At 40.4% G+C, this 27,291-nt stretch overlaps 1 protein-coding gene across 2 annotated transcripts in view; it reads left to right on the top strand.

Moving 5' to 3' along the window:
• ATXN7L1 (ataxin 7 like 1) overlaps positions 1-27,291 on the top strand; it is a 955,929-nt gene that overhangs the window by 699,080 nt on the left and 229,558 nt on the right. For both annotated transcript variants that reach the window (XM_044088532.1, XM_044088534.1), the window contains one exon: positions 21,701-21,884. In XM_044088532.1, the coding sequence (XP_043944467.1) occupies positions 21,701-21,884 (184 nt within the window). The remainder of the gene's footprint in view (positions 1-21,700; positions 21,885-27,291) is intronic.

Here is a 27,291-nt window from a genome sequence, read left to right as displayed (position 1 = left end):
TGATGGATTTCCACATCCGAATTAATCGGACATGCAGAATGTCACTACAGTGGTGGCTTAAATCGGTGGACATTTTCGCGGGGCGCAACTTTCTAGCCCCTCCGGTTCAAGCCACTGTGACCACGGAACTTCCCAGCTCGGGTGGGGGGGCACGTACTGGGAAGAACGGTCCAAGGTATGTGGTCCCCTCCAGAGACCAAGCTACACATCAATGTCCTGGAGATAAGGGCAGTGCTTTTAGTGTTGAGAGCCTTCCACCCTGTCCTACCTCCGGGGACGGTAGCCATTCAGTCAGACAACATGTCTGTAGTCTGGTATATAAACAAACAGGAAGGGACCCGATCCTACCCCCTTTGTCGCAAGGCCATGAGGGTTTGGGAGTGGGCCATATCCACCAGCCGGTTTCTCATAGCAACGCATATCCCGGGATGCTCCAACATTCTAGCGGACAGTCTCAGCAGGGCAATCCTTCTGCCTTATGAGTGGTCTCTGAAACAATCAGTGGCGGAGAAGATCTTCCGTGTTTGGGGTCAACCTTGCTGCGATCTCTTCGCATCTCCTGCCAACGTGAAGTGCAGCAACTTCTTTGCTCTGATCCCCCCTCTGGGGGATGTCCCCAGGGATGCTCTAGTCCATGCTTGGCCTCCCGGGCTACTATATGCTTATCCCCCGTTACCTCTTATTCCGAAGTTCCTTCAGAGAGCTTGCCAGCTGCAGTGCAAAGTCATTCTCATAGCTCCATTCTGGCCACGTCAAGTGTGGTTTCCCTTCCTATGGTCCCACCTGTTGGTTCCTCCATGGACTCTAGATCCATGCCCGGATCTGATTTCTCACCCTTCGGGCTTGCCCCTGCCCAACCTGGACAATCTCAAGCTGACGGCATGGCTGCTCCAGTTCCCATGATCATCAGGACTCCCGGACTTTCGTCCCCTGTTAAGAATATTCTGGTAGCTTCTGTTAAAGCCTCCACCAGGAAACTCTACAATACCAAGTGGACATTTTTGCTTTTGGGTCTCTCAGCGCAATCTGAACCCGTTTACAGCCCCCATTCCAGTCATACTGGATTTTCTGGCCGATCTTTTTCGATCAGGCGCTAGTGCTTCCACCATCAAGGTTCAGCTGGCTGCCATCTCTAATTTTCATGTGGGTGAAAATAAGGTTGCTCTGGCTTCTGCCAAATTGTGTAAAGCTTTCCTGAAGGACACTTTTTTATTGCAACCACCAGTTAAAGAAAGTGCCCCCCTGGGATCTGACTAGTCCTTCAGGCTTTGACCTCTCCCCCTTTCGAGCCAGCCGGTTCAGTTCCAATGAAGTTTTTGTCGTGGAAGACAGCCTTCTTGGTCGCCATCACTTCAGCCAAGAGAGTTTCAGAGTTGCAGGCTTTATCCTCCTTGCCCCCCTATTTGGTTTTCCACAAGGAAAGGGTTTCACTGCGTATGAACCCTTCCTTTCTTCCCAAGGTGTCCTCAGTAGCCAATATTAATCAATCTATCAATTTGCCAGTCTTCTTCCCAAATTTCCAAAATAGAGGTGAACATAAGCTTCATTTATTGGATGTCCATAGACAGCTTCATTTTTACCTCCATAGGACTAAACCCCTCCTTAAGTCGGATCAATTGTTTGTATCTTTTTCTAAACCATTTTTGGGCAAAGTAGTTTCAAAAGTGTCCTTAGCAAGGTGGATAACCCTTTGTATTGCACAGGTTTATAAGGACAAAGGTTTATCTCCTCCTGGTATATTGAAGGCTCATTCCACTAGAGCAATGGCCACTTCTGCAGCTTTCTGGTCAAGAGTTCCATTAGACGATATCTGTGAGGCAGCGACTTGGGCCAATTCGCAAACATTCATCTCTCATTATAAATTGGATCTTATTTCTAGAGGGAGAGCATCCTTTGGCTCTGCGGTGCTCAGAAATATCCTTCCATAAGGGCCTCCCAGGAATATTAGTAGCTGGGGACGCTGTCCCATATGTGCAGAATGAATGAAGTCAACTACTTCAGATAAAGAAGTTATGTTCTTACCATAACGTTCCATCTGAGTAGTAGACTTCATTCTTCTGCACCTTCCCTCCCTCCATCCCCCGCACTCTTCAGGTTTTTCCTGTTTAGGATTGTGGTTATGTTGCTACTTAGTGTCAGCAAACTCGATCTGGGGCTAGATAGGAGGAAGTGATGTAATATAGGTAAGGGAGGAGCTTCGAGCTCGGAGTTGATGCTTGAAAAGTTTTGCCGGCTCGGATCCATATACCCATATGTGCAAAAGAATGAAGTCTACTACGCAGATGGAACGTTATGGTAAGAACATACCTTCTTTTTTTGGGCCCTACCATTTGATCTCACCACCCATGTGTTCACCAAATGTATGGCTCACATTATGGATGTCATGGGACTTCTAAGGATGTGGCACTTCCCCTACTTAGAACGCTGGCTGCTGGCAGCCTCATCTATGGATCAACTTGTCCTAGCAAGATGGTACTTGCTACAAACTTGCCTAGTTTTGGGGATCACAGTAAACATAAACAAATTTCAAATGGAGCCATCTGTTGTTTATATGTTGCTGGCTAGACACATCGAGGTAAGTAGCAATCTTACCACAGGACATAATTACTTCATTAATTTCCAAGGTCTTGTTTTTGCTTCAGCAAGATCTTCTATCAGTGCCTTAGTCCTCAAGGTGCTCAGTCTAATGGCTGCCTCAGTACAAATGGTTCCCCATACCAGGCTCAACGTAAGAATTTTGCAGTAGTTGCTTAGGGTGCAGTGGAACCAGCCCTGTTTACCAGTGTATCACAGGATTGGGTTATCTTGGATCTCCAGACAGATCTTAATGTTGTGGGTAGATCCCCAAAAATTATCAGCGGAAACATCATTCATCAAACCTATTCTGATAGTAACTGCAACACAGATGTGTCATCCGTTGTGTTGGGGGCATTTTTCAGACAAAACAGTACAAGGTTCATAGTCTGTGGACAAAGTCTCTACTTGACATGAGAGCAGTTCTTTTAGTGTTGCAGGAATTTCAGGATGTGTTTCCTCTGGGTGCAGTTGCCATACAATCAGACTACATAGTTTTAGTATGGTAGATAAGCAATGAAAGCCCAATCCTGTCTACTATGCAGGGAATCCGTGAGAGTATGAATGTGGTTGATAGCTTCATAATACTTTCTAATCGTAGTATACATACCGGAGTATGTCAACATGATTGCTGGCAAACTGAGCAAGCAATTTTTGTTTTCCCTCAATAACAGAGTAGCATGCAGCATATTCAAAAACGGGGGGGGGGGGGGGGTGATATTGCTTCAATTTTTGCTTCATTTTTCAGCACCTAATGCCCTTACCTTTTCCAGCACAGCTTCTCAAGAAGGACAGAGACTCCAAGAGATGCTTTCTCCCATGGTTGGCCTCCTGGTCACCTTTATGCCTCCCCCCCCCCTTCCCCTGTTACCAAGACTGTTGCAGAAATCTAGTGTTTGCAAGGCTCAGCCCACCAGACTTGGTTATTGTTGCTGTGGCATCAAGTAAAAAAGACCCCCCCCCCCCATCTTCTTCCACAGAGCCCAGCTCTGCTAAGTCACCCATCCAGACAGCCTCACATGGACATTCAGTCCCTTTGTCTGTTTGGTTTCTTTAGTTCCAGTAATGGTCAAGAACCTTCAGTTCTCTCCAAATGTTATTAAACAAATTATAGCCTCCCAGAAACCCTCAGCTATAAGAATATATAAAGGAAAATGGGAACATTTTCACAGTGGTCCTATGACAGAAACAATTCACCAGTTTCAGCACCATTAGAAAAGGTCCCAACCTTCTTAATGAAATTGAATCTATTGAACTGAATTTCAGTCTAAAGATCCTGTCCTTAGATGAGGCTGTAAATGAATTCAGTACAACTTTCCTGAGTAGCCTTGCACCCCCTAGAAGGAGGCGACTTAAACCAAATAATGCAGTTTGGCTATCCAAAAAGAGTAAAATGCTAATGCAGGATAGAAAAAGCATGGCAAGAATGGCAATGATATAAAACACCGCAGTATCTTGATAACTAACTTCAGAAAGCTTCACAATAAAATCAAATTAATGAAGACAAAAAAACTACATTACAATAGCTTTCAGAATAATGGTAAACACAACCCTAAAAAATTCTAGACAGTCATTAAAAAAAATCTTGCATCCAGGCCGTAAATTCATTCCTAACCCTTCTCCTAGTAACTCATCACTCAAAACCACAATACTATTCAACTCTTATTTCATAGATAGATAGTATAGTATCTGTAACCAAGGATTTCACAACATCTAATCCTAACCATGCCCAGCAGCCAAGTATCACCACATCCACCTTCAAACCTGTGCCTACATCCTATGTAAAACTACTCTTAAAATTGAGCTATGCTGTACTTCAGCTGATGACCCTCCAGGTGAGTACCTTAAAATAGCAGCTGATAGCATTGCCTACCCTGTCTCAATCCTTGTAAATGGGTCAGTTCAGAAATCTCACGTTCCCTCTCTGTTGAAAAAGGAAATTCAACAGATATCACTAACTTCAGACCTACAGCAGTCTTAACTCCCCCCAAGATACTTGAAAAATGCACTAAGAAACAATTGCTAAACTATTTCTTGCAGGAACACCTCCTATCTGCCACACAAAGTGGCTTCCATCCTTCCCATAGTACTAACACTGCACTTCTAACCTAGATAGGTACTGTCAATAAAGCTAGAGAGAATGACAAACTAGTCTACTCCTTATTTCTAGGCTTGTCTAAAGCCTTTGACACAGTTTGTTACAGCAAATTTCTTCTTCACATGTTCTCATTAGGTCTGTTTCTGCCCACACTTCTACGGTTTGAAGGCTACCTATCCAATACGTATCTGTCAGTAGAATGGCACTCCAACCTGTCTCCATATCTCCCAGTCACCACCAATGTACCACAAGACCCTATCCTTGTTCCTCTCCTCTCTAACATTTTCACCAACACCTTCCACACATCCACTGAGTAGACCTCCCTAATACAGTATACAGATGACTCCACACTCATTTGCACATCTGACAACATGCATACCTCAAAAAAAAAATACTCCGGAAGCTTTAACAGCAACTGAAACATGGCTTTGTACCTCACAACTCAAGCTCAACCTAAAAAAACAAACTACTATTTTTTCTCCTAAAGCCCTCTCCCATGAACAAAAAAACAAAATTTAAAGTCCTTTCTCTTGATAACACAACCATTAAAAGTCACTTCTCATTGCAAATTATTAGGGATGAGAGTAGATGATAATCTTAAATTTGACCTGCATATATAAAATTGCATAAGAAAAACTCATCAAAAACTAGGGATGCGTTATATAGCCAAAAAAATTCTCACCAATGCAACTAAAGCTACACTTGCTGCTACTTATCTCCTCCCCACACTTCCTTATGATGCTGCCATCATTACTAACCTTTAGACATCACAAAAATCAAAACTGAACAATGCTATAACAAAGTTGCTAAATTTGCAGCAAATACCCCTTTCAGAACCCACTACTGTATAGTACTAAAAAGCCTAAATTGGTTAGAAATACCCCATCAGCTAACATATGCACAACGTCTTACCACCTGTCAAATTATCTGTAGTCCATCTGCTTGTCCAGCGCTCATTTCCTTAGAGCTGTTCTTGGTTTGGCTACTTCATCTGAGGGTTACAGAGAATCTGCTGCATCTAAAGCCATCCTCTGCTAAAATAATGAAAATAAGTAGCAATTTGCACTTCTGTTGATTATTTTTACTGTATTTCATAAAAATCCTGTATTAATTGTCACATTTCTCTCACTTTAGTAGAGTTTCAAAACTGAACTGTTTCCACTGCTGCTGTAGTACTTAATTACATTGTGTCTACTAGTTTTGCAGGACAGTAGTGTCTAGATTAGTTTTCCTGCACTTGAGGTCTAAAACCAACATTTTTATATTGAGGGTTTTCTGGCTGCACTCTTGTGGCAGAAGTAAGCTGTAGCAAACCTTTTGAAAGCTTTTTGTGTGTTTTCCTGATTGGTCTGTAGGCCTTGCTATTGTTCATAGGTAGGTACTAGGCTATTGGCCCTAGGGCCTATATAAGCCTAGCCAAAAATGTACCCTGGCTTTCGCCACCCAAGAAAATTATTTTCATGTGCCCCTGTCAAGCAGAGCCACAGAAGTGATCCCCAGGGTGAATTTCCTATCTCCCATCCAATCATATAGGTTCATAGGTAGGTACTAGGGTTTTCTGATTCTATATAAGCCCAGTGTTTATGCTAAGCTGCTCTGAGCTCAGCAGCAGTTAGCAGTGTCCTGTATAGACACAAATGCATTCACTGTAAAAATGTTCCTTAGAATAACTATCTCTGCAACTTTTTCCACTCCCCATGTTGCTCTAGGAGTATCTGAGTTGTCCACAGGTCATCATTGCCTAGTTGGATAGCTGGAGTTCACATACAGTGTAGCAGCCATGCCTCATCTGTGTGCTATCATCCCAATCTAGTTAATCTCCCCACTCTTCTCCTTGGTTAAACCCACAGTAAAAAAACTGAAACCATGGATAGACACTTTTATGCTATCTCTCTGGCCAGCCTGGTGGACATGGGCATCCTGAGTCACTGTAGCAGTTGTCTCATGTATACTGATGACCACTAAATCCTGAAACAAACAGTATGTGAGAGATGTAGTTGCACTACAAAAATTGAGACACGACCCTCACATTCTGACAAATCAGATGACAAACAGGTTGCCAGCACATGTTCATTATTCCCCTCACTAAATAAGGTCTCGACTCATAAACCCACATATACAAAGGTACTAACAAGTAACTTACCAAAAACTCAGAGGCTTCCCATACACTGCCCTCAAAAACCACATGCAAACAAAACCAAGTCAACACCAACCTATACACACAAAAATACACAGCACAGTGTCTCCACAATGAAGCCCCTAAGGCAAAACACCCCACATTCAAACATCTTGGTCATAGGAGACTCCATCTTGAGACAAACGGACGCCACTTTCACTAGGTTAGATAAAGAGAGGGTTAGACTCGGTTGCCTGTCAGAGCATTCACCAGATCATGCAGACACTCAAGTCATTCAACCATAAGTAACAGTATGACTCAATCATAGTACATGTGGGCGTGAATGACCTGAGACTTGCCTCCCTAGACTATATGTAGAGAGAGACATGAAGGATCTCTCTGAATAAGTGTCATAGGCTGGTATGAGACACACGTTGAGCAACATTCTGCCCTCACCAAGAATGATACCACAATGCAAACAGAAAATGATTGACTTGAATAACTGGTTAGCTACTGGTGTCATTCCAAGGGACTCCAGTATTTGTCAGCCTGGAACGCCATGATTGATAGACCACACTGCTTTGCCAGAGATGGTGTGGACCTGTCTCCGTTAGGCTTTTGAATATTGGCCAAGGCATTAGCCACCTCTGTTGTGTCCTTTTTAGACATTGCCAAACCAACAGACCCCCCCAACATAACAAATTCATCTAATGCTAAGCTGACGGTGCTACTCCTCAGTGCTATGAGTCGTAACAAGAAACTGCACTCCCTGGAAGCCCTGCTTGCCCTGGAGAATGCTGACATCTATGCAGTTACAGAGACATAGTTCAAGGCTGCTGAAAGCGCCCCAGCAGTGCAAGGGTACAATGCCTATCACACATTCAGATCACCCTCTGAAAAAGAAAAAGTAAAAGGAGGTGGTGTTTCCATTTACATAAAAAAATAATCACTCCTCTAGATTGCTCAAGCAGGATAACTCGCTTGACTTGCTGCATCTCCAGCTGACCATAGACAAAGTCCCCCACCATATCATCGCTAGCTACAGGTCTCCAACCATGAAAACCACTCTGTATACCTGAAGTTACTAGAATCACTTACCATTCAGCCTAACACACTACTTATGGGCGATTTTAACTATCCCTCCATAAACTGGGAAACATACACGACCTCTAACATGCAGGCTCAGAGATTCCTGGAGTTTGTCAGTGCAAATACTCTAGAACAGCTGGTTTGCCCTCCCACTAAGGGCTCAAATAACCTTGACATATAGTATTCACAGTCTTGGGAGAGTGTTTTACCCCCCCCCACCCCAAGTGTAATGTCTTCACTGGTAAGATCAGATCATAAATCATTCTCCATGGAAATAAATGCAATGTTGGAACCCCCCATCAAACTCTAAAACCCTAAAGAATTTCTCCAGGGCAAATTACCATCTATTAAGTGATAGCATATGTAATTTTGAAGCTGTCCCAACCCCAAAAACATGGTGACCTATGGAAAGGTATACACAAATACACTCAACAACCACTTAAACAACTGCATAGGTACTTCAGTACCTGACTGAACTAAACCCAGAGCTAGCTGGAAAAACAAGTCACCCTGCTGGACCCCTGGAATAAGTAGACTGTACAACAGAAGGAATACATTTCTGTCTAGAAATAAGTAGGAGGGTGCACAACAAAGAAAAAAATACCATATTAGTCAACAGGCAAACAGGGAACTAGTCAAGTCTTCAAAAGCAAAATACAAGACTAAAGTAGCTTCCCAAGCAAAGGCTAACCATAAAGTTTGTTTTAGTTATGTCCAAAATCTTAAGGGAATCACTCAACAATGTGCGGAGTTGGCTGAAGGATGGCACTACCTATACTCAGCCAGAAGAAATAGCAAATGGACTGGCCCATAAATTCAGATCAAAGTTCACCCCCTCATCACCTGTGGTCACTCCCCATGAAATATCCCCCAACATTCCTTTGCCTGTTGTCACAAAATAACATGTCGTCACTGTGCTCTTTAAAGCTAGAAACACAGCATCAATGGGCCATGACAGACTGCCAGGGAGCCTATGAAATATCTTGAAACATGACTTAGCAGACCCACTCGAATCTCTATTTAACCTCAGTCTCCAAACAGACTTTGTTACAGTAGAGTGAAGGGCAACAACAGTCATTCCTCTGTACAAAGGGGGACCATAACAGACCCAGGAAACTACCGACCCATAAGTCTGACTAGCCTCATATGCAAGGCCTTGGAAAGGATAATAATGGACCTGATTAACAATGACATAGGAAATCTCCAGACTCTCGACCAAACCCAGTTCGTCTTCAAGGGCAGGTCCTGCCTGCCCAATTTGGTAGACTTCTTTGAAAAGATCAGCAATGTCATGGCTAAGGGTAAGACAGTACATACTGCCCACCTTGACCTGGCCAAGGCATTTGTCAAAATACACCATTCAGGTATTATAGATAAACTCACAAAAATTAGGCATAAACATATAACTCACCAGATGGATAGCCAAATGCCTCACAGATAGGACACATGTTGTTAGGATGGAGGAATCCACATCCAGCAAGAGGCCAGTCACCAGTGGAGTACCATAGGGCTCAGTGCTGAGGTCCCCTCCTGTTTGGGATATACTTCTCAGATGTCAAGGCAAATGTAGATGGCCTTTGGCTAACCAAGTTTGTTGATGACTGCGAGCTGGGGGCAATCATTAACTCCCCAAATGATGTTGATACCCTACAGAGTGGTCTGGCACAGACTAATGATTGGTGTCAGAGCCATGGCCTCAAACTAAACGTGAATAAGTGCATACCCCTTGGGAAATTAAATACCCCTGCAAATTACAGTATTGATAGTACTCCCTCCAAAGAGAGGACCCAGTAGTGAGAGATCTAGGTGCTCAGATAATAATCTGAACTTTGACCACCATGTGTCCACGGTGGTGAGGAAATCCTACTATGTGGCTCAGCTTGTATGTAAGGGTATGCCATCCAGATCTAAGGATATCATAGTACTACTGTACTTGTCCCTCATCAGACCAGTAGTCGAGTACAATGCACCCTTTAGCATGTACCTCACCAGGCACCTGCAACAGCTGGAGCATCCTCACAGGTTTCTCACCAAAAAATACAGGGTATAACTAACTTGTCATGTGTGAACCAATTAAAAGCCTTGTCACTTTTAGTTTCTTACTGATTACTGTCTGTAGACTGCCGCGGTGGTGCAGCGGTAACATTGTTGCCTCACAACAAGAGGTTCTCCCGTTCGATTCTCGGCTGGAGTGTGGGGAGTGCCTTCTGTGTGGAGTCTGCATGTCCTCCCCATGGTTGAGTGGGCGTTCAAAAGACATGTATAAATGGGCGTGCCTTTGTTGAAGGTTGAGCGTCGAGCTGGCACCTCGGCGTTCGTGAAAATCTACTGCCAATCATTAGCGGACCAGAGTTCCACTGTGGCGACCCCTACCTGGGTAAAGCCGAAAGACAACAACAACAACTGATTGCTGTCTGTGCCTGATTTACAAGGCAGTCTCTGACCCAGCCCTGATGGAAATGTTGCATATTCACAAAACTACCTGCATGAGGGTCCTGCTACAAAGATCTAAACCTGATCTCTGACATGAATAGATCTTGCTGGAGAGACAGATACGAGTCCCAGAGATTGCCACACCTCTGACATAAGCTTCCTATCACATGAAGCAGAGCCCTTCCCTAACCATCTTCAAACGCAACTTAGACCAATGGATGGGAGATTGCAACTTCACTCCTGGGGTGGTGTCCATGTCCTTTATGGACAGAGGCAGTCTGTAAAAATTTTCAAAACCCTGCTTGCTGACCCTTGTTATCTTTCCCCTAGGGATAGAAAATTGGGTAAAATCTGAGTAAACTAGGCTTCTAAGAGCTCTTGAGCTATTAACCTAGTAATCTCCTTTGAACCTATGAACTAAATAACATTCTACACAACTATATTCCCAGTCATTCATTATGATCCAGTGACCAAAAACTCTTGCCTGTCCACAAACCTATCAAATCTGCTGGGCAATGTCTGTACTTGTACTGTGTTGCTAAGGCCTGGAACTCCTCTTATCTTTATCTATTAGGTCAATACCCTCCCTTCTATCCTTCAAAACCATTCTGAAATATTTCCTAGCCAAAACCTAGCTCTGTTCTTGCGCAACACCAGGATAAACTATATCCCTAAATGTGAACAAATACCTGTTCATACCTTACATCTCCTTATCTCCCTTCTTCACTCACTTCCTTACCTCTTCCAGTTTCTCTCCACAAATGCCATAAGACTGCTTTTCTTTCACTTCATAGGTTCATAGTTTAGTACTAAGCTAACTGCCCTTGCGAGCCATTTTAAGCCTAGCCAATTATCCCTTGTGAGACTCAAACCCTGCACCTTGTGTTTGTAAGGCAAACACCTTAACCATTAAGCCACCCTCCCAACCCCAATTGCAATTTCTGTTTGTATTATACTAAATTACCTTTAATTTCTCTATAAACTGGTTAAAATTTCTATTAAGTCATTATCAGATAACTTGTATCTATTCTTAACCAGTGTTTTCATATGTATAATTAGTATAATTATTTAACTGTCTTTGTTTTTGTATTATTTTTAAAGACTATAAAATGATTGTTCTTAAAATGTTTTGTAATTCTCAGCGAGTCAACACTGAAAATAGGCTCCTACTCAGTCGGACTTCCACAGAAATCAAATGAAAATAAGTAAGTTGCACAATCAAGGAGAAAGTCTTCAAAGTACATCTAGCATCAATTTCTTCTTATCATAAAAGTTTTCCAGCCCATTCCTTGGCTTTTCACAGGTCCTATATGACCATGATTAAAGGTGTTTTCCACCCCAGACTTCCAATAGTCAGCCAGCCTAGATATGAGATCCTAACTTTGTGCTTAAATGTTTTTGTAATGCCTTCTTTTGAACTAGCAAGTTCAACTGAACTCAAGCTATTGTCTTGAAAAATTGCCCTGTTGGCAGCCATTACTTCAACCAGAAGAATTTCCAAGTTTCATGCTTTATGTTCCAAATATTGTCTTTCATCAGGAATGGGTATCCCTTAGGACAAATCTATCCTTTATGCCGAAAGTAGCCCCTTAGAATAAATTAAACCAGTGCATTCATCTTCAGGTATTCTTTTCTGATTATGCTAACAAAGGAGAGTACCTGTTACATTGTCTGGATGTACACAGGCAACTAAGTTCCTGTTTGGATTCAGGAAAAATGAACAACTCTTGTCAGTTTTTCACTGGCCAGACTATGTTAAAAAATTACTAAGATTACATTGAAGAAATTGATTTCTGTCTGTATTTCCTTTTGTTACACAGCAGCAGGCAAATGTCTGACCATTCCACCAATGGCTCATTAAGTTATGGCTCAAGCTATGTATGCAGCTTTACTGCGTCACCTTCCAGTTTGTGAAATAGCAGCAGCAGCTACTTGGTCTTCATTGCATCCATTTGCTAAGTGTTACAGCCTTTACTGTGCATCTGTGATGAGAACATCATTTGGAGCAACTATTCTTAAAGGTGGGAGAGTTAGGGGTTCAACCACTGTTCCCCCAAAGGACTATGGCTTCCTTACTGTTGCCATTTACCCCTACTTCGTTGTTTGTGACCACTCAGAAAATGGAAGTGAATTTGGTGGTTCCTGTCAAATTTTTGCTTTTTTGGTTCAGTTGGACATGCATAAATGAAAGATGATGTGGGCAACATTGTAGCTTTAAAAAGGGGTGTTGCAGAACTTGAAATTTCACATTAACTGCTCTTGGGATTTAGTCTTCTTTTTTCATGTTCTGCAGATGTGTTTAAACATTAGGCCCAAACTGTATGTAACCATCAGTATTAGAATTTGTCTTGGTGTCCTCCGCAAAGTCCATTAATTGGAATAAGGCATTACAGAGCAGTTCTGTGCTGGTATTTGAAGTTTGGGCCAAACGTTCAGTAAAGATATAAGGTATTCTGGTTTTGAAGTTCAAGACAGGAGAAAATGGTTGCCAGGTGTAACTGTAACATTTGTAACATCTGGCCAAATGGCAACTGGTCCAGCGACTTTTACAGCTTATCTCACAGCTGTGACAAGAACCGGATTATATGAAGAGCACACTGCATACTTACCAAGCACAGGGCTTTTCTGAACCCCTGGCATGATATTAGCAGTGGTGTTAGTGAACAAGAGAGAGTTCTGAATGTATATCGTATTCTTAGACTGAACCAAAAGGTGACAGCTCCAGTGAACTGTTACTTGTCAGACAAACATTTACACCCAGAATATCCATAAATGCTGTGGACAGATCTACTTAAATAATAAAATTTTTTTGATCAGTCACTGAAATTTTAAAGCTAGCAATGTCTTTCTTTCTTAACTCATTAACACCTATGTGCTATGGAATGTCATACCTCTATCAGCCTATACACGTCTTGCATTCTCGAACATTTTCTGAAAAATAAACTTAAAAAGCGTAAGATATTTTTTATTGTTCACTAAATGTTTACATTTGTCTGTTGTATGTGTACAAATAGCAATGTTATCAGTAAGACATATTGTTTCACAAATATTGTAATGTACTATAATACACACAAACCCCAAATTATATTTTTCTAAATTTTTACAAACAAATTTTCATACCTTGAAAACTTGAAAACCTAGACGTATTGTTAGAACATTCTTGTTAATCAAACATTAAGCTTTCACGACAACAAATTTATCTGTAAGTGCATGTTTATTGAGGTATTTATATAAATATGAAAACGTATGTTTAGCTGTATGATTAGCAATAGAAATAGTACTAGACATCTCTCAACATGTGCAACTTACAGTGCCGATACTAGAATGTTTTCTTCAATGTTTAAGGTTTCACCTAATATCATTCAACAGTTTTAAGTCACTTTTTTTAAGTATTAAGTAAATTTGGAAATACTGCATGTTTTTATTTCTAACAAACACTAGCAATATTTCCAGAATAATGTAATATAAACCAGCATTTGCAGTGAATTGTCTTATCACATTGATATTTCATACCATATACCTCAATAAAATACAAGTCTCTCAGTTATAAAAATATGAATAATAAGTAACAATTTCTTCACTGCAGGACATCCTAGACCCACAGACTTAGTTTCATTTTGTTAATAACTCCTTGCCCTTTCTAATACTGTCTATTATTAGCTGGTAAGTAACTTGATTAAACAAGCCAGACCCCAAAAATGTTCTGGATAGTTTAAAGATTTATGGTTGTAAAGTGGAAATATACAAGAAAAGCTTTTAAGGCTTGAGTGAGTTTTAATAGTCATATGAAAGTTTTGAATAAGTACAGCTGCTGTTTAGAAATAAATGCCTTCTCTTAAACTAAGTTGTTTGAGACAGATTATGTTTTTTTGCCATCCAAGATTAGTGAAAATAGTGCAGATATGTTCATACATACATGAAAAATGCTTTGGGGAAAATTTCATTTAAAATATTGCTGACAGTCTTGCTGATGTTAAGCTACAGCCATTGTAAAACATTACAGTTTAGTTTCATCAGTTTAAAATGCTGTGATAACGTAGGTAATGAGCTGCATCCTACAGCTATTTAAAGGACTGTTGAATGAATTCCACTGTACATTATGTCTGTTGGGAGAATTGAACCATATCCCCCTACCCATAAAGAAGAGGGGTGGTGATGTGTAGTGTAGTAAAGAATTGTCCTTTATACCTCTTAAGCAGAGTGTTAACTTGAGATGCCAGATCTCTTAGTAAAAATAAGTTATACATGCAAGAAGTAGCTGTCAGGGTCATCCAGTAGTCCTAGTTCATGACTGGCATTTCCTTGAAGGGTAGGTTTGGTTGCCAAGCACTTATTTGTGTTTGCAGAACAAGGGAAAACTCATTTTAAATCTTGGAGATGATTCCATCCATTGGAAATCATTGGTGGTTTCTGATTGAACTAGAGCTGATGACCACTGGACCATGCAGGAAATAGTGCCTCCTGTATTATACATGAACTTAGTTATGTCACTGTTCCCTGTTGGTCATTTTATAATTCTGTTTTTCTCTGTGAAATCTTGAGCTGCTTGTGAATTTCAGTATTCCATAAAATATACTTAGGAGTTGATTTCAGGATTGTTATGTAAATGCAATTATTTCTGCGTCTTAGATAGTTGGTCGTCTAGTAAAAGGGCTGTGCTGTGTTAAGTCTGTCTCTGCTTGGCATTTTTTTCATAGGCCTGTAATTGTGAAATACCCCTAAGTAACTGCACTTAACATATTTACTTGCCATTGTTCACCGACCGTTGTTGTGCTGCACTAAACTGCATTTTGTTAATTGCATTGATTTATTCCATCTTCATATACAGAAATTATGTATTTTTTCTGAAACAAAAATAAATGTTTGTGGTGATTTGATGAAGTCTGTTGAGAATCGTCAATACCAAAACAAGTGCCTGATCCTTCTGCAGCTCTTGGAAGTGCATGCAGACTTGGATACTACTGTTGTGCATGTGAAAGGTGAAACTGACCTGCTAGACGTTGCGGAAAGAGGCTGCTGTAAAGTTTTGATTCAGGAATTATAGTGCAAGTGGAAGTTAAAAGATAATAAGAGAGAGAGACATTTGCTGTTATGGTGGAAAGTGGAATAAGAACAGGGTTATCTGAACAAAGGTGATCACTGAGATTCAGATTAGGAAAAATGTAGAATTTCCAGGCAGGTATTTTTCTGGAAAACCATAATTTGAACTTTGGGTTCACATATTTTTCTGGAGCACTGTAATTTGAGATTTGGAGTGCAGGTTTGTGAAGTGTGTTCTTTGCGTCATCTAGGAGGAAATGCTTTATGATACCTGCTTTGAAAGAATGGATCTTTTAAAGAAAGTTATAGTGAACTTCCTAAGGCTGCTGTGACTTTCTGTTATTAAACGCTTCTTAGAACTTAAAGGTGTTGTGAGTCTGTGATTAAAAAGTGCATATTAGAGTTATGGACTGAGGACTAGTGGGGATTGTTTTGTTATGGACTAAAAACAGTTTAGTAATCCATGTACCAAATGTATTTGTAAAAAGAAAAACATACATTGGCTTTTTATGCTGGAGAGCTACTGTCAGTGTGAGGATTTGGGGTACTTGGTCAAGGTTTGTTCCTTGAAAAGGTGTACAGTTTGTGGAGAAAATGTCACATTACAAATACTGTGTTCCAAAATGTACTAAGTAGGGCAAGAATGGCATTTTAAACCTGTGTAAAGAATAACTTAGGAAATTGATGATATTCCAGCTGGAAAAGAAAGGGATGGAAGACAAGTAAAAGAGGATGTCCACTCGTTTTTTATCAATTTAGTGATTAATGCTGTGCTTTTGATGGGAACAGAGTTAGGGAACAAATATAAGTGACAATGGTAATATTGTGAAGGTGTTATGGTTCTTATTGTTAAAGCTTACAGAATGATATAGTCATTAAAGTAAAAGATACAAAAATTTCCCTTTATTACTGATGTTGTGGAAGGTCACAGGAAGAAAGATGGGTTAAGGCTGAATAGGACTAGATATAAGGTTATAAATATTAAAAGAAGGCAAGCAATGGTATATTTTCCCAAAGAATTATTACAAGTATTAGATATTCTGTTTGTGGTGCCATGGTGGTGCAGCGGTTACCATTGTCTTACAGTAAGAGGTTCTCCGGTTCGATCCTGGGCTGGGGTGCCTTCTGCGTGGAGTCTGCATGTCCTCCCTGTGGTCGCGTGGGTTTCCTCCCACATCCCAAAAACATGCTGTAGGTGGATTGGACACTCTAAATTGGCCCTAGGCTTGAGTGAGTGCGTGTGTGTGCCTTCTGTGGAAGGTTGGGCACCCAGCTGGCAACATGACACCGTAAAACTCTGCTGCCAATCATGAGCAGACAGGGGATCCGTTGTGGCAACCCCTAACCGGGAAAAATCCGAAAGAAGAAGAAGATTAGATATTCTGTTTGTGATTACATTTTTAAGAGGCAATGTAGAAAAAAGAATTGACAGAATGAAAGGTGATGTTAGGTTGTGGAATAATTTTCTATGCCAGATAAGAATATTTTTATCTTATAAAGTCAGTTTTGTTAAGAATAGAGGTTTGTCTGGCAGAGGTGTATTCTTGTCCTGAAGAATGAGAGAGAGAAAAAACAAAAGAAAATTATCATTTTAAGTGTTCATTTCAGCTGTTTTGGGGCTAGAGGCTTAATCCCATAATGAGGTGTCTTATATAGAAAAGAGATGAAAGTGTAGGTTTTAATAAGATAAATCCAGTGGTTCATTATGAATCATTACATTTGGAGTCAGAATATTCTAATTTAAAATGGATGTTGTATGAGAAATATAGAATGTTTTGTGAGGCTTTTAGTAAATCAAATGAGAATATTTGTGGAAAGGGTAACATAATATGTGAAAAGTTTAGGAAAGTCTAGTTGTGATGTTAATGTAAATGCAGCTGTAAGAGAAAGTAAAGAACCCAAGTTGAAATTATGGAGACTATTTTTACTAAGGATTGGGGAGTTTTGGGGAACCAATATAAATGACACAGTAAAAGAAAGAAAATTATGGTCAGTGTTATATTTTTTTTTAATTAAAAAGGCTGAGTGATTTTTGAGAGTTATGTGGAAAGACTTGCACTGTACTGAGTTACAGAATCTAACTATGGAAAGTAATGTTGTGGAGTGCTTGTTTGGTTTTCTAAGGGTTAAAGGATGAGGATAGATTGATGTTTAATATTTTGTAGGTAAAAATTTGGAAGGCAGACATGCTTCTGCAGTATATAGTATAGAGTGGAATAATAAAATAACTTGGATATCAAGAAGTCAATTAAGCTAAAAAGATGTTAACTTAGATGTAAATTTTACTTTACAAATCTTCAGATTCATGTAAGTATTGCTGCATTTTCTTGTTCTCAGGGATTCAGCCTTGAGTGAAGGACAAGTGAGCAGTACTGCTTTGGGCCGTGCTCAGATAACCCGCACATCACACAGCTAAGGAAAAGGCTGCTGGCCACTGTTTTCACTGGATGGGATGGAAATATTACCACAGTATCACTGTCCTGTTCTTGCTTCTTCAGTATCAAGCCACAAACCTTTAGTGAAGTAATGAAATATTTTACTTAAATTATTCAGAACTCCTTGATTAACAAAATATGCAGGGAATATGCACTCTTACACAGAGAAATCCAAATAAAAATGGCTGGACAGCTTCAGATAAACAACTTTCTGCAACTCTAAGGCCTACGCTTGGCTGTACCCAAAAGAATGACTTGAAATTGTGTAATTCTAACTTATAAATTAATTGGTCCTTGGGGGAAGAAACACAGGAGCTGTAAAGAACGATCTCATTGTAGCCCTGGAAATGCTGTCTGTTTTTCTCTGTGTCCATGCAAAAGGTTTGTTACTGCTCACAGGTCAGTCCTGTTTAAGATCTCCAAATCATAGCTAAAATTAAGAAGTACAACTCCCATCAGGATAAAAACTCTCTCATCAGGCTAAATAAATAGCTAAGAGGGAAAATTAAGTCTACCAAAGCCAATTTTAAGGTATAGGTAGCCTCCCAGGCTAAGGACAGCCACAAGAATTTATTTAGCCATGTCCAAAATCTCAGAGGAGGTACATAACAGTGTGCAGAACTAATTCTTAATGGAGCCACTTACATGGAGCTGGAAGATGTAACAAATCTGCTGGCCAACAAATTTAGCTCCAGTTTTACCCCCCCTCTCCCCCCAGATAATACCATTAAATATGCTCCCCCCCCAACTGTCACTAGAAAACAGGTCCTAAATGTGCTGTCTAAGGCTAAGAGTGTTGCATCAATGGGTTCCAATAATATCATAGTATGAGTCTTAAATAGCCTGAGGTATGACCTGTCTGGACACACACAGTCACTATTTAACCATAGCCTCCAGACAGGCTTTGTGCCATGTGAATGGGGGACTGTAGCAGTTATTCCTCTGCACAAGGGTGTTCCATCGATGGACCCTGGGAACTATGGACCCATAAGTCTGACTAGACTTGTATGCAGAACTATAGAAAGAATTGTCATGGATATGATTAATAATAACACAGCAAACTTTCATACATTAGATCCAACCTAGTGTGGCACTGTCAGACGTAGATCATGCCTACTCAGCATGGTGGACTTTGCTAATGGATGAGAGCAAGACAGTGCATACTGCTTGCCTTGACCTGGCTAAGGCACTTTATACTAAACTCCTGTCAGGCATTGTAAACAAACTCTCAGAATTAGGTATTAGCCCCTATGTTATGCACTGGATAGTCAGATGGCGCTCATCTAGGACCGAGGAAGTTAGGCTAAGAGAAACCACATCCAGAATGAGACCGGTCACTAGCAGAGTGCCTCAGGACTTTATGCTGGGCCCACTACTATTTAGCATTTACTTTTTTGGATGCCAATGCCAAAGGCCTCTGGCTAACCAAGTGTGCAGATGACTGCAAGTTAAGAGTAGTTATAGAATCCCCCCAAGGTATTAACATCATTTAAAAAACAAGTTGAGTAGTTATAGAATCCCCCCAAGGTATTAACATCATTTAAAAAAAAAAAAAAGGAAGAAAGACATTAACATCCTACAGGATGGACTAACAGACAAATGTCTGGTGTCAAAGCCACAGCGTAAAACTCAATGCCAAGAAATGCACAACACTACCATTTAGGAAGTAGTCCACCGTAGGAAACTACCTCATGATACAAACAACACCGTAGGAAACTACCTCATGATACAAACAACCCTAAGAGTGAACCCAGTAGTCATGGATTTGTGTATCTATGTGGATAGTAACCTGGCTTTCAACCAGCATGTGTCTAAGGTAGTAAGGAAGTCATTCTTTGTTTCTCAACTTGTAAGCAAGGACATGGCATCTAGGTCCAAGAAAGTCATTGTCCCTCTGTATTTGGCCTTCATCAAACCCATGATTGAGTAAGTACCTCTTGAACTGACAAAGGCAGCAACTGAAATGTCCAGAGGGGTTCCTCACAAAAAGAGTACAGGGTGTAAACAACATGACCTGTGCAGATCACATCAAAACCATATCGCTATAATCTGTTTCCTACAGACTGTTGAAAGGCGATCTGTGCTTTACATACAAGGAATCCTTGACTCCCTCTCTGATGGATCTTTTGCACATCCACTAAACCAGTAGCATCAGAACTACTCAATCTAGGGACTTGGACCTTGGAGGGACAGGAATATTTCTTGGAGAATTCCCTTCCTCTGGAATATGCTTCCCATCCCTGTGAGGCAGAGTTCTTCCCTAACACTATACAAGCATAACCTGGATGAGAAATCAGAAATTCACCCCAGGTCTAGCACCCATGTCTCTAATTGACAGAGGTACTCTCAGTCTTGTCCTAGGTTATATATACCCCTTAAATTGATCTGCAAGGCTAAAAAAACTTATGGGTTACATTTGGGATATATGGCTATTATTATAAAAGCCCGAGTAGTCATTAGGTTATACACATATGAGAGAACAAAACAGCGAGATCAGCTAATGTTCAGTCATTTTTGATGAGAGTTGACCACATTAGTTGCTGATAAAGTGGAGGGGGGTGTCCTGTTACAGGTTAGTGTTAATAGATAGATAGCTGGTCCCAACTTCATGTCTAAATTCCCCTCTCTGTTTGGTTTAGTTGTGTCCACTCCCTAGTGCATACATTTCATTTCCTGCTGGGTCAGCATTCCTGTCTCTGCCAAGTAACTGTTCTGCCCAACAAATTAAAAGTGCCCTGTTAAAATAAAATTCCTTAACTCTGAAGACATTCTGTACATTGAACTGAATTACTTCCTGTTAGACAATCACACTAGATGTCCATTCTGTAACAGGAAGTAATTCATTTGTCACACTGGTTATCACATGACACTGCAGCTCCTGTCCCCTGACCTGGGTGTGCATGAGTTTGTGTGAGAAGCAGCTTCATTCACAACATCTTTGCCATCTGCAGTGTGAATCAGCTGCATGTACTGTATTTCTTCACAGATTACCACACTTCCTTTTGGTTTTGATTGCGACCCCCCCCCCCCCTTTTTCAGAATGTCTTAAGATCCTTAACATATACCTAAGCTGCTACCACAGCTGTGACAGACAAATCTCAGGTTAATATTTCATCTCAAGGATGGCACATCAGGAGTGCAGCCACACCCACCTAATGTTGCACTGCAGTGACAGTACTGGAACATAAGCTCAAGAACCTGGTGTGTTATGATGCATAGAGGTGTCATGTAAGCAATTTATGGAGTGATTTGGAATGTAAATTAGGCACGGAGAAGTTCAAGGCTTGAATGATTTTGAACTGTGTAAGGGCTGTGACACGTCTCGTTCATCGATTTACCTTTTTTCTCCTCTCCAGTTTTTTGATGTTGATGTAGTTGAGTTCAAATGTGAACAGAAACAGTGTACCCCTCTTCTTGTAGCCATCATATCACTGTGATGAGTTTTTTTCCAGCTATCTAGAAATTGGCATAGTAAGTGGTATGAGTTACCCACCCTGCATTATCGTATCTGTTGAGAAGTGACAGCAAGGTGCTTAGCATGTCCGGCACAGACCCAGTAAGCTGTAAGTATATAGTTTGCATATTCATACTGTGGTCATCCTTTGGTCCTTAAACTGCGTAGATTTAAACTACTACAACATACCTGAAGTTTGTGAAGAAAATTACAGGCTTAATTAGATGTAGTTAATGTCTAAGCAGTTTTTGTGATCAAAAGTATAATTTAATATTGTTTGCAGATACTACTAGTAGATCATAAACTCATTTCTCAGAGCATGGTTAGTACAACATAGTGTAGGTGGTGTGTGTAGTTTTCAATCATTGTTGCAGTATGCATTCCCGCCAGATGTATAAATGTAAATGGGCCCATTGTGGAGACAAATTTTAAATTAATTTTATTAATTTTATTCTCCATAGGCAGCCTCCTGCAGGTACAGCACACTGCATTGGTCCTACAAACAATCCATTTATAGCAGAAACGCCATTGCCTTCTGTGGGTGAGCTGTCCAGCAGATTGTCCAGTGATGAAGAGATGGATGCTGTTGAGGAGGTGGAGAAGTTAGATTGCCATTATTCAGGTCACCATCCCAAGCCACTGGGAGTATGTGTCTTTTTTATAACACCACTAATTTTTGCTTTTCTAATGTCAGATTTACTGTCTGTTTGACCAAGCAGCATTGCATGGAATGTCTAACCTTATTTTAAGGAAAGTTCTTGAAGATGTTCCCCCTCTAATTGGCCACCTGTCACCTGATTCCATGACACCATGACTGAGTTTTCAACTCTTCGCAAGGAGAAACATCAGCTTATGCATTTCACAACTTTCTTTCATAAATGATTGGTTCATTTATGCCTGTAATTTCTTCAAATGGTTCACATAATAGCATTACGGTATTCTTTCTAGGAAAGCAGAAGTCGTTATATTTAACTTTGATTTAAGTCTTGGTGATTGTTCTATTCTACATTTCATTGTCATGTTTATGCCAGTATAAGTGTTTACTCACTTTCTCAGAACCTTTGTCAGTGAGGTTGATATGTGCTATATTTGCACATGAATACCCTGTTCAAAGTTTGTCTTTCCCTCCTTGTACTCACTCATGTCTTCTGCTGTGCAGTAGACTAAGGGTTTTGTGGGACAACAAGCATCAGATTAAAGAAAGAGGTACCAGAAATAAACAGTCTCCTTTCCTGTGACAGAGAGGCATACACAATTCATTCATTGAAGGCAGTCATGAGCTCTTTAGCTGTACCCTCTTCTCTACACGAGCATGTCCAAACACCAGTACCCATTTCCCTGAAGTGTTGCAGATCAATAAATGAGTATGGATCACTCAACTTTCATTTTCTGCACAGCCTGGGTAGCTGCCAAAATCCATTTAACAGTCAAGTGAGGGATTAGTGTATTGTTTAGAAAAGTTCAAAGTTTGGTGAGGAAGGAATTTGTTGCCTGAGTAAGACTCATGCTGGTACTTGCCATGTCAAGATGATTTTGAAGTGGGGCTCCCCATGAAATTTCGAATATTATAATTGCAAATTTTGGAAGAAGAGAAATATAGGTGCTAATGGAGCAGTATGCCACATCTGAGGTTTTAATAACTTGGAGTATTACCCTTCCTCTGAGGCACAGTGGTGTCAGAGTTAGCATGTGTGTTTATAGGGTACATGACATCTTATTCATTAGTAATACACTGAAAGCCCTAATACTGAATGCAACATCCTGAAATGTCAAAATGCTGAAACTACAATATTTAACTCAAAATACCTGCTGAAAGCATACATGTCCTACACAAGTACAGTGTGCCAGTACACAGCCTGTCAACAAACAATATTACACACTTGTCAGTGAAACTCTGAACTGAGTGCTAATATGGGGGGGGGGGGGGCAAAGCCAGCTCTCTACACGTTTTAATATTTCAGCATTTTGACATTTCAACATTGTTCATTCACTATACTGCTTTTGACATGGACTCAGTATAAGTGTGTGTGTGTGTGTGTGTGTGTGTGTGTGTGTGTGTATTTGTACTGACACACACACACATATATGTGTATATATATATGTATATATATATATATATATATATATATATATGTGCGTGTGTGTGTGTGAAGAGAGAGAGAGAGAGAGAGAGAGAGAAATATGTGGGTGTGTGTGTGTATGTATAACATACATATAGACCACAGTAAAGAAATGCACAGATCCTTGGGTTAAGACTTCTCCCTCCCATAAGGAGAAACAATAAACTACAGGGAAAACTGGTACTTGTGAGCAAAAAAGCTGCTGGCTGCGAATCCTAAAAAGTCAGGAAAAAATAACTGCACTGTAGACAAGCTTAGTTGAGACTTCAGAGTAATCAGTCAGTTATAAATTGTTTAGAAATCAAACTTTTTTTATTGAAAAACAAATACATGAGCTCTTTCTAGAAAACTACTGTGCCTCAGTACAAGGATTTTTGCTTTTATGTATACATACACATACGCATACATTTATTGTTATATGCAGATGCACACACGAATAGCTTAGGTATGGATGGGCGCTGCCCCACATGTCAAGCTGTGGTGAGAGAGCTGATGCCCACTCCCTGTTAAAACACTTCACTGGTGTAACAACAAGTTTTGAAATTCATTATTTTTTAAATTGATTAAAATTTTTTTTTTTTGAGTTGCGAAACCTGCAATTTCAGAGCTCACATCTGTGACAGGGATTCATTTTCAGTCTTACCTGGGCTACACATCATTTGTTCATGCCCTTTGTACTTCATTAGGTTTTAAAGGCATACAAATTGGCAGGAACACCACAGCTTCACACAGTGAAAGTATTGATTTGTAAAAATGGACCAGATAAGTGCTTTCACGTTGTAAAACCAATGCTTCTTTAGGTCATAAAAACACAAAGTCACAACTCATTTTAAAAACAGTTAATGTCCAATCAGCTATGTTAATTCATCACTTCATTAAACCAATTCCCTCCCTTTCAGTACAGGTTTTAAAGAGACACAAGCATTAATACCAGGATGTTTATCAGCTTGTAGTGTCAAGATCCGTTTAAGTTCTACTGTTTCAGTGTAGTTAGTGAGATCACCCCCCCCCGTGACCCACATGAACTATTTGTAGTACTCTAAAAACAAACTCATGTCCAGCATTTTCTTTAATATGTTTAGCTAGTGCATTGTTCGTATTGCAAGTCCTAATCTCATAAGAATGACTAAAAATTCTATCTTTTAATCTCTTATTGGTCTTACCAACTTAGAATCCTATGCAGGACTTGCATGTGGCTAAGTAAATCACATTTTCTGTACTACAGTCTGCATAGAATCTGGGACTAAAATATATTTCATCCATATAGGTTTAAACACTTGTTCGTGTGAAATATATTTCCTGTGAAATATATGGACAGGCTCTGCAATGCCTGCAACTGTATGCACCAAGTCTGGCAGATAGCAAGTTACTTGACAGAGTATTACAATTCCCTGTGCACAATTGTCTTTTCAAGTTTGAACAATTTTTGTACATAAAGGAGGGATTGTTCCCAACTATTTCAGCTGTCTTGTTGTCACTTGTGAGTATTCCCCAGTTTTTTCATATAATATTACAAACAGAGCCTACATCATTTGTGTACTTCAGACCAAATCTGAGTTTACTGACCAAACTCCTATCCTTATGGGGACTGGAAGCACGTCTAGAGAAATATGGGGCAACAATGTTTTTTCTATCCTTGACCACACTCTCTTTATGCTGTATCAGAAGGTCTTTCTTATAGCCCCTTTTTCAAAAAATGTTGACTCAATGCATCAGTGTTTTCATGAAATGCTTCCTCTTGTGTGCATAGCCTAGAGGCTGTCATGTAATGGCCTCTTACTACATTAGGATACATACTATCTGGGGTGCATACTATCAAAGGACAAATAACTATTTTCCAACATCCCTTTTGGTATAAATTTGTATCTATCTGACCCATTTGGTTAACCATTGATCGTACATCCAAAAAGTCTTATCTCTTTCTGTGACATGGACATAGTAAACTTCAAAAATTCAGTAGTATGATTAATGTAGTGAAGAAAACCATACAATTCTTCTCTCCCCCCCCCCCACCCCACAAGATAAAAACATCCATGCCTCATGGCTCTCTAAAGCTACCAAACAGAACATGGCCATCAGGGATAAAGCCTGGAAACTTTGGCAAAGGCACAAAAAGCCCTCTGACCTCATAACCTTCAAACAACTCCGCAGCCAAGTAAAGTGCCAAGTCTACTATCATACTTTACAAAACCAACACAAACTTAACCCTAAATATTTCTGGAGCTCCATCAACAACCTTCTACACCCAGGATCAGAAACTAACCCCTGTCCAGACCCAGATAAAAAAAAAAAAAAAAACATGGAAATTGCCACACTTTTCAACAATTATTTTATTGACATTATAGCTAATCTCACTACCAACTTCCCACAAACTAATTCTAACCAACCCAACCCTCCTGCTACTAATCCCCACCCCATACACACAACGTCTGTCTAGCTCCTATTCCCACAGCCATAGTAAAGAAACTGCTTCTGAAGTTAAAACCATCCACTAATGCCCCTGACAACTTGCCTCCAAAATTCCTTCAAAACGCAGCTAATTCCATTTCATACTCTGTCAGCGTACTCCTTAATAGGTCCATCCAAGATTCCTATATTCCTTTCATTTGGAAAAAAGCATTTATCCTCCCACTCCACAAAGCAGGAAATAATATAGACATCTCCAACTTTCAACCCATTGCCATTCTTTCTCCTGTCTCTAAAATCCACGAAAATTTATCCACAGCCAACTCCTTAACTACCTACCTGACAATAACAAATCTATCACCTACCCAGCATGGTTTTAGACCAGGACATAGCACCACTACAGCTCTAATTTCCTTCTGTGACTCTATCAATCGGGCCTGTGATGCCAGAAAACTTGCCTCCTCCTTATTCCTCGATCTGTCCAAAGCCTTTGATACTATCTCCCACCCTCTTCTTAGAAAACTATCCAACATAGGTGTCTCTCCCTCTACCCTACACTGGTTTTCCAACTACCTCTCAGACAGGCAACAAGCCACAAAGTGGCAAAACTCCTTTCCTTGACACCACTACAGGTGTTCCCCAAGGGACTGTCTTGGGTCCTCTACTTTTTTAACATTTTCATCAATGACTTCCATTCTAAGTCTCACTCAAGGAACAGTCATCCAGTACGCAGATGACTCGGCTATCATCTGTACTGCCAACTCCCCGCGCGAACTTCAGAAACTTACCCAAGCAGCCCTCAGCTCCACTGAAATTTGGATGGCTAACAACCATCTAGCATTAAATCCTAAAAAAAAAAAACCAAAAACAAACTAGTGTTATTCACCCCCCCCCCCCCCCCAAGAAATCCAGCACCATAAACAGACACTTTCTCGGTTCTCTCTCGCTCTGTCACTCGTACTAAACTTCTGGGTGTCACCATAGATGAACAGCTAACTTCCGACATACATATTCACGATAATATTAAAAAAGCTCACCACAAATTAGGCATGCTTTATTGTGACAAAACATTATACAGGTAATTCATAAAACCAAACTACACTCATGCTATAACAAAATTGCAAAGTTTATCATCAATGAACACCATTTAACCCACCACTGCACCTCACCTCGATCACTGAGCTGGCTAGAATTACTCCACCACCTTTCACATATTCAGCTAACTACCGCCCATAAACTAATACATAACCCATCCAGCTGCCCTGCCCTTTCCAAACTATTTACTCCATACTACCCAAACAGACACCTCCGCTCTGAAAATCAAATGCTCTTGCAGGCAGAGAAACCCAACCTCTCCACTGGACAATGGCTCCACTCCTTTTTCATTGCCAAGGTATGAAACTCTCTTCCACTCTCACTTAGATCCATTACCAATACATCCATCTTTAAAAAATCTTTAAAGCATCACCTCTCCTCCCACTGGCAATGTCCATTCGCTAACTCCTCACAACCCATAACCTGACTTT

Source organism: Protopterus annectens, chromosome 11.part0 (assembly GCF_019279795.1).
Source record: "Protopterus annectens isolate FY-2018-M chromosome 11.part0, PAN1.0, whole genome shotgun sequence".
Lineage (NCBI taxonomy): Eukaryota > Metazoa > Chordata > Ceratodontiformes > Protopteridae > Protopterus > Protopterus annectens.
Note: the sequence above shows the minus strand (reverse complement) of the source record. Positions and strands in the feature narration are given on the sequence as shown.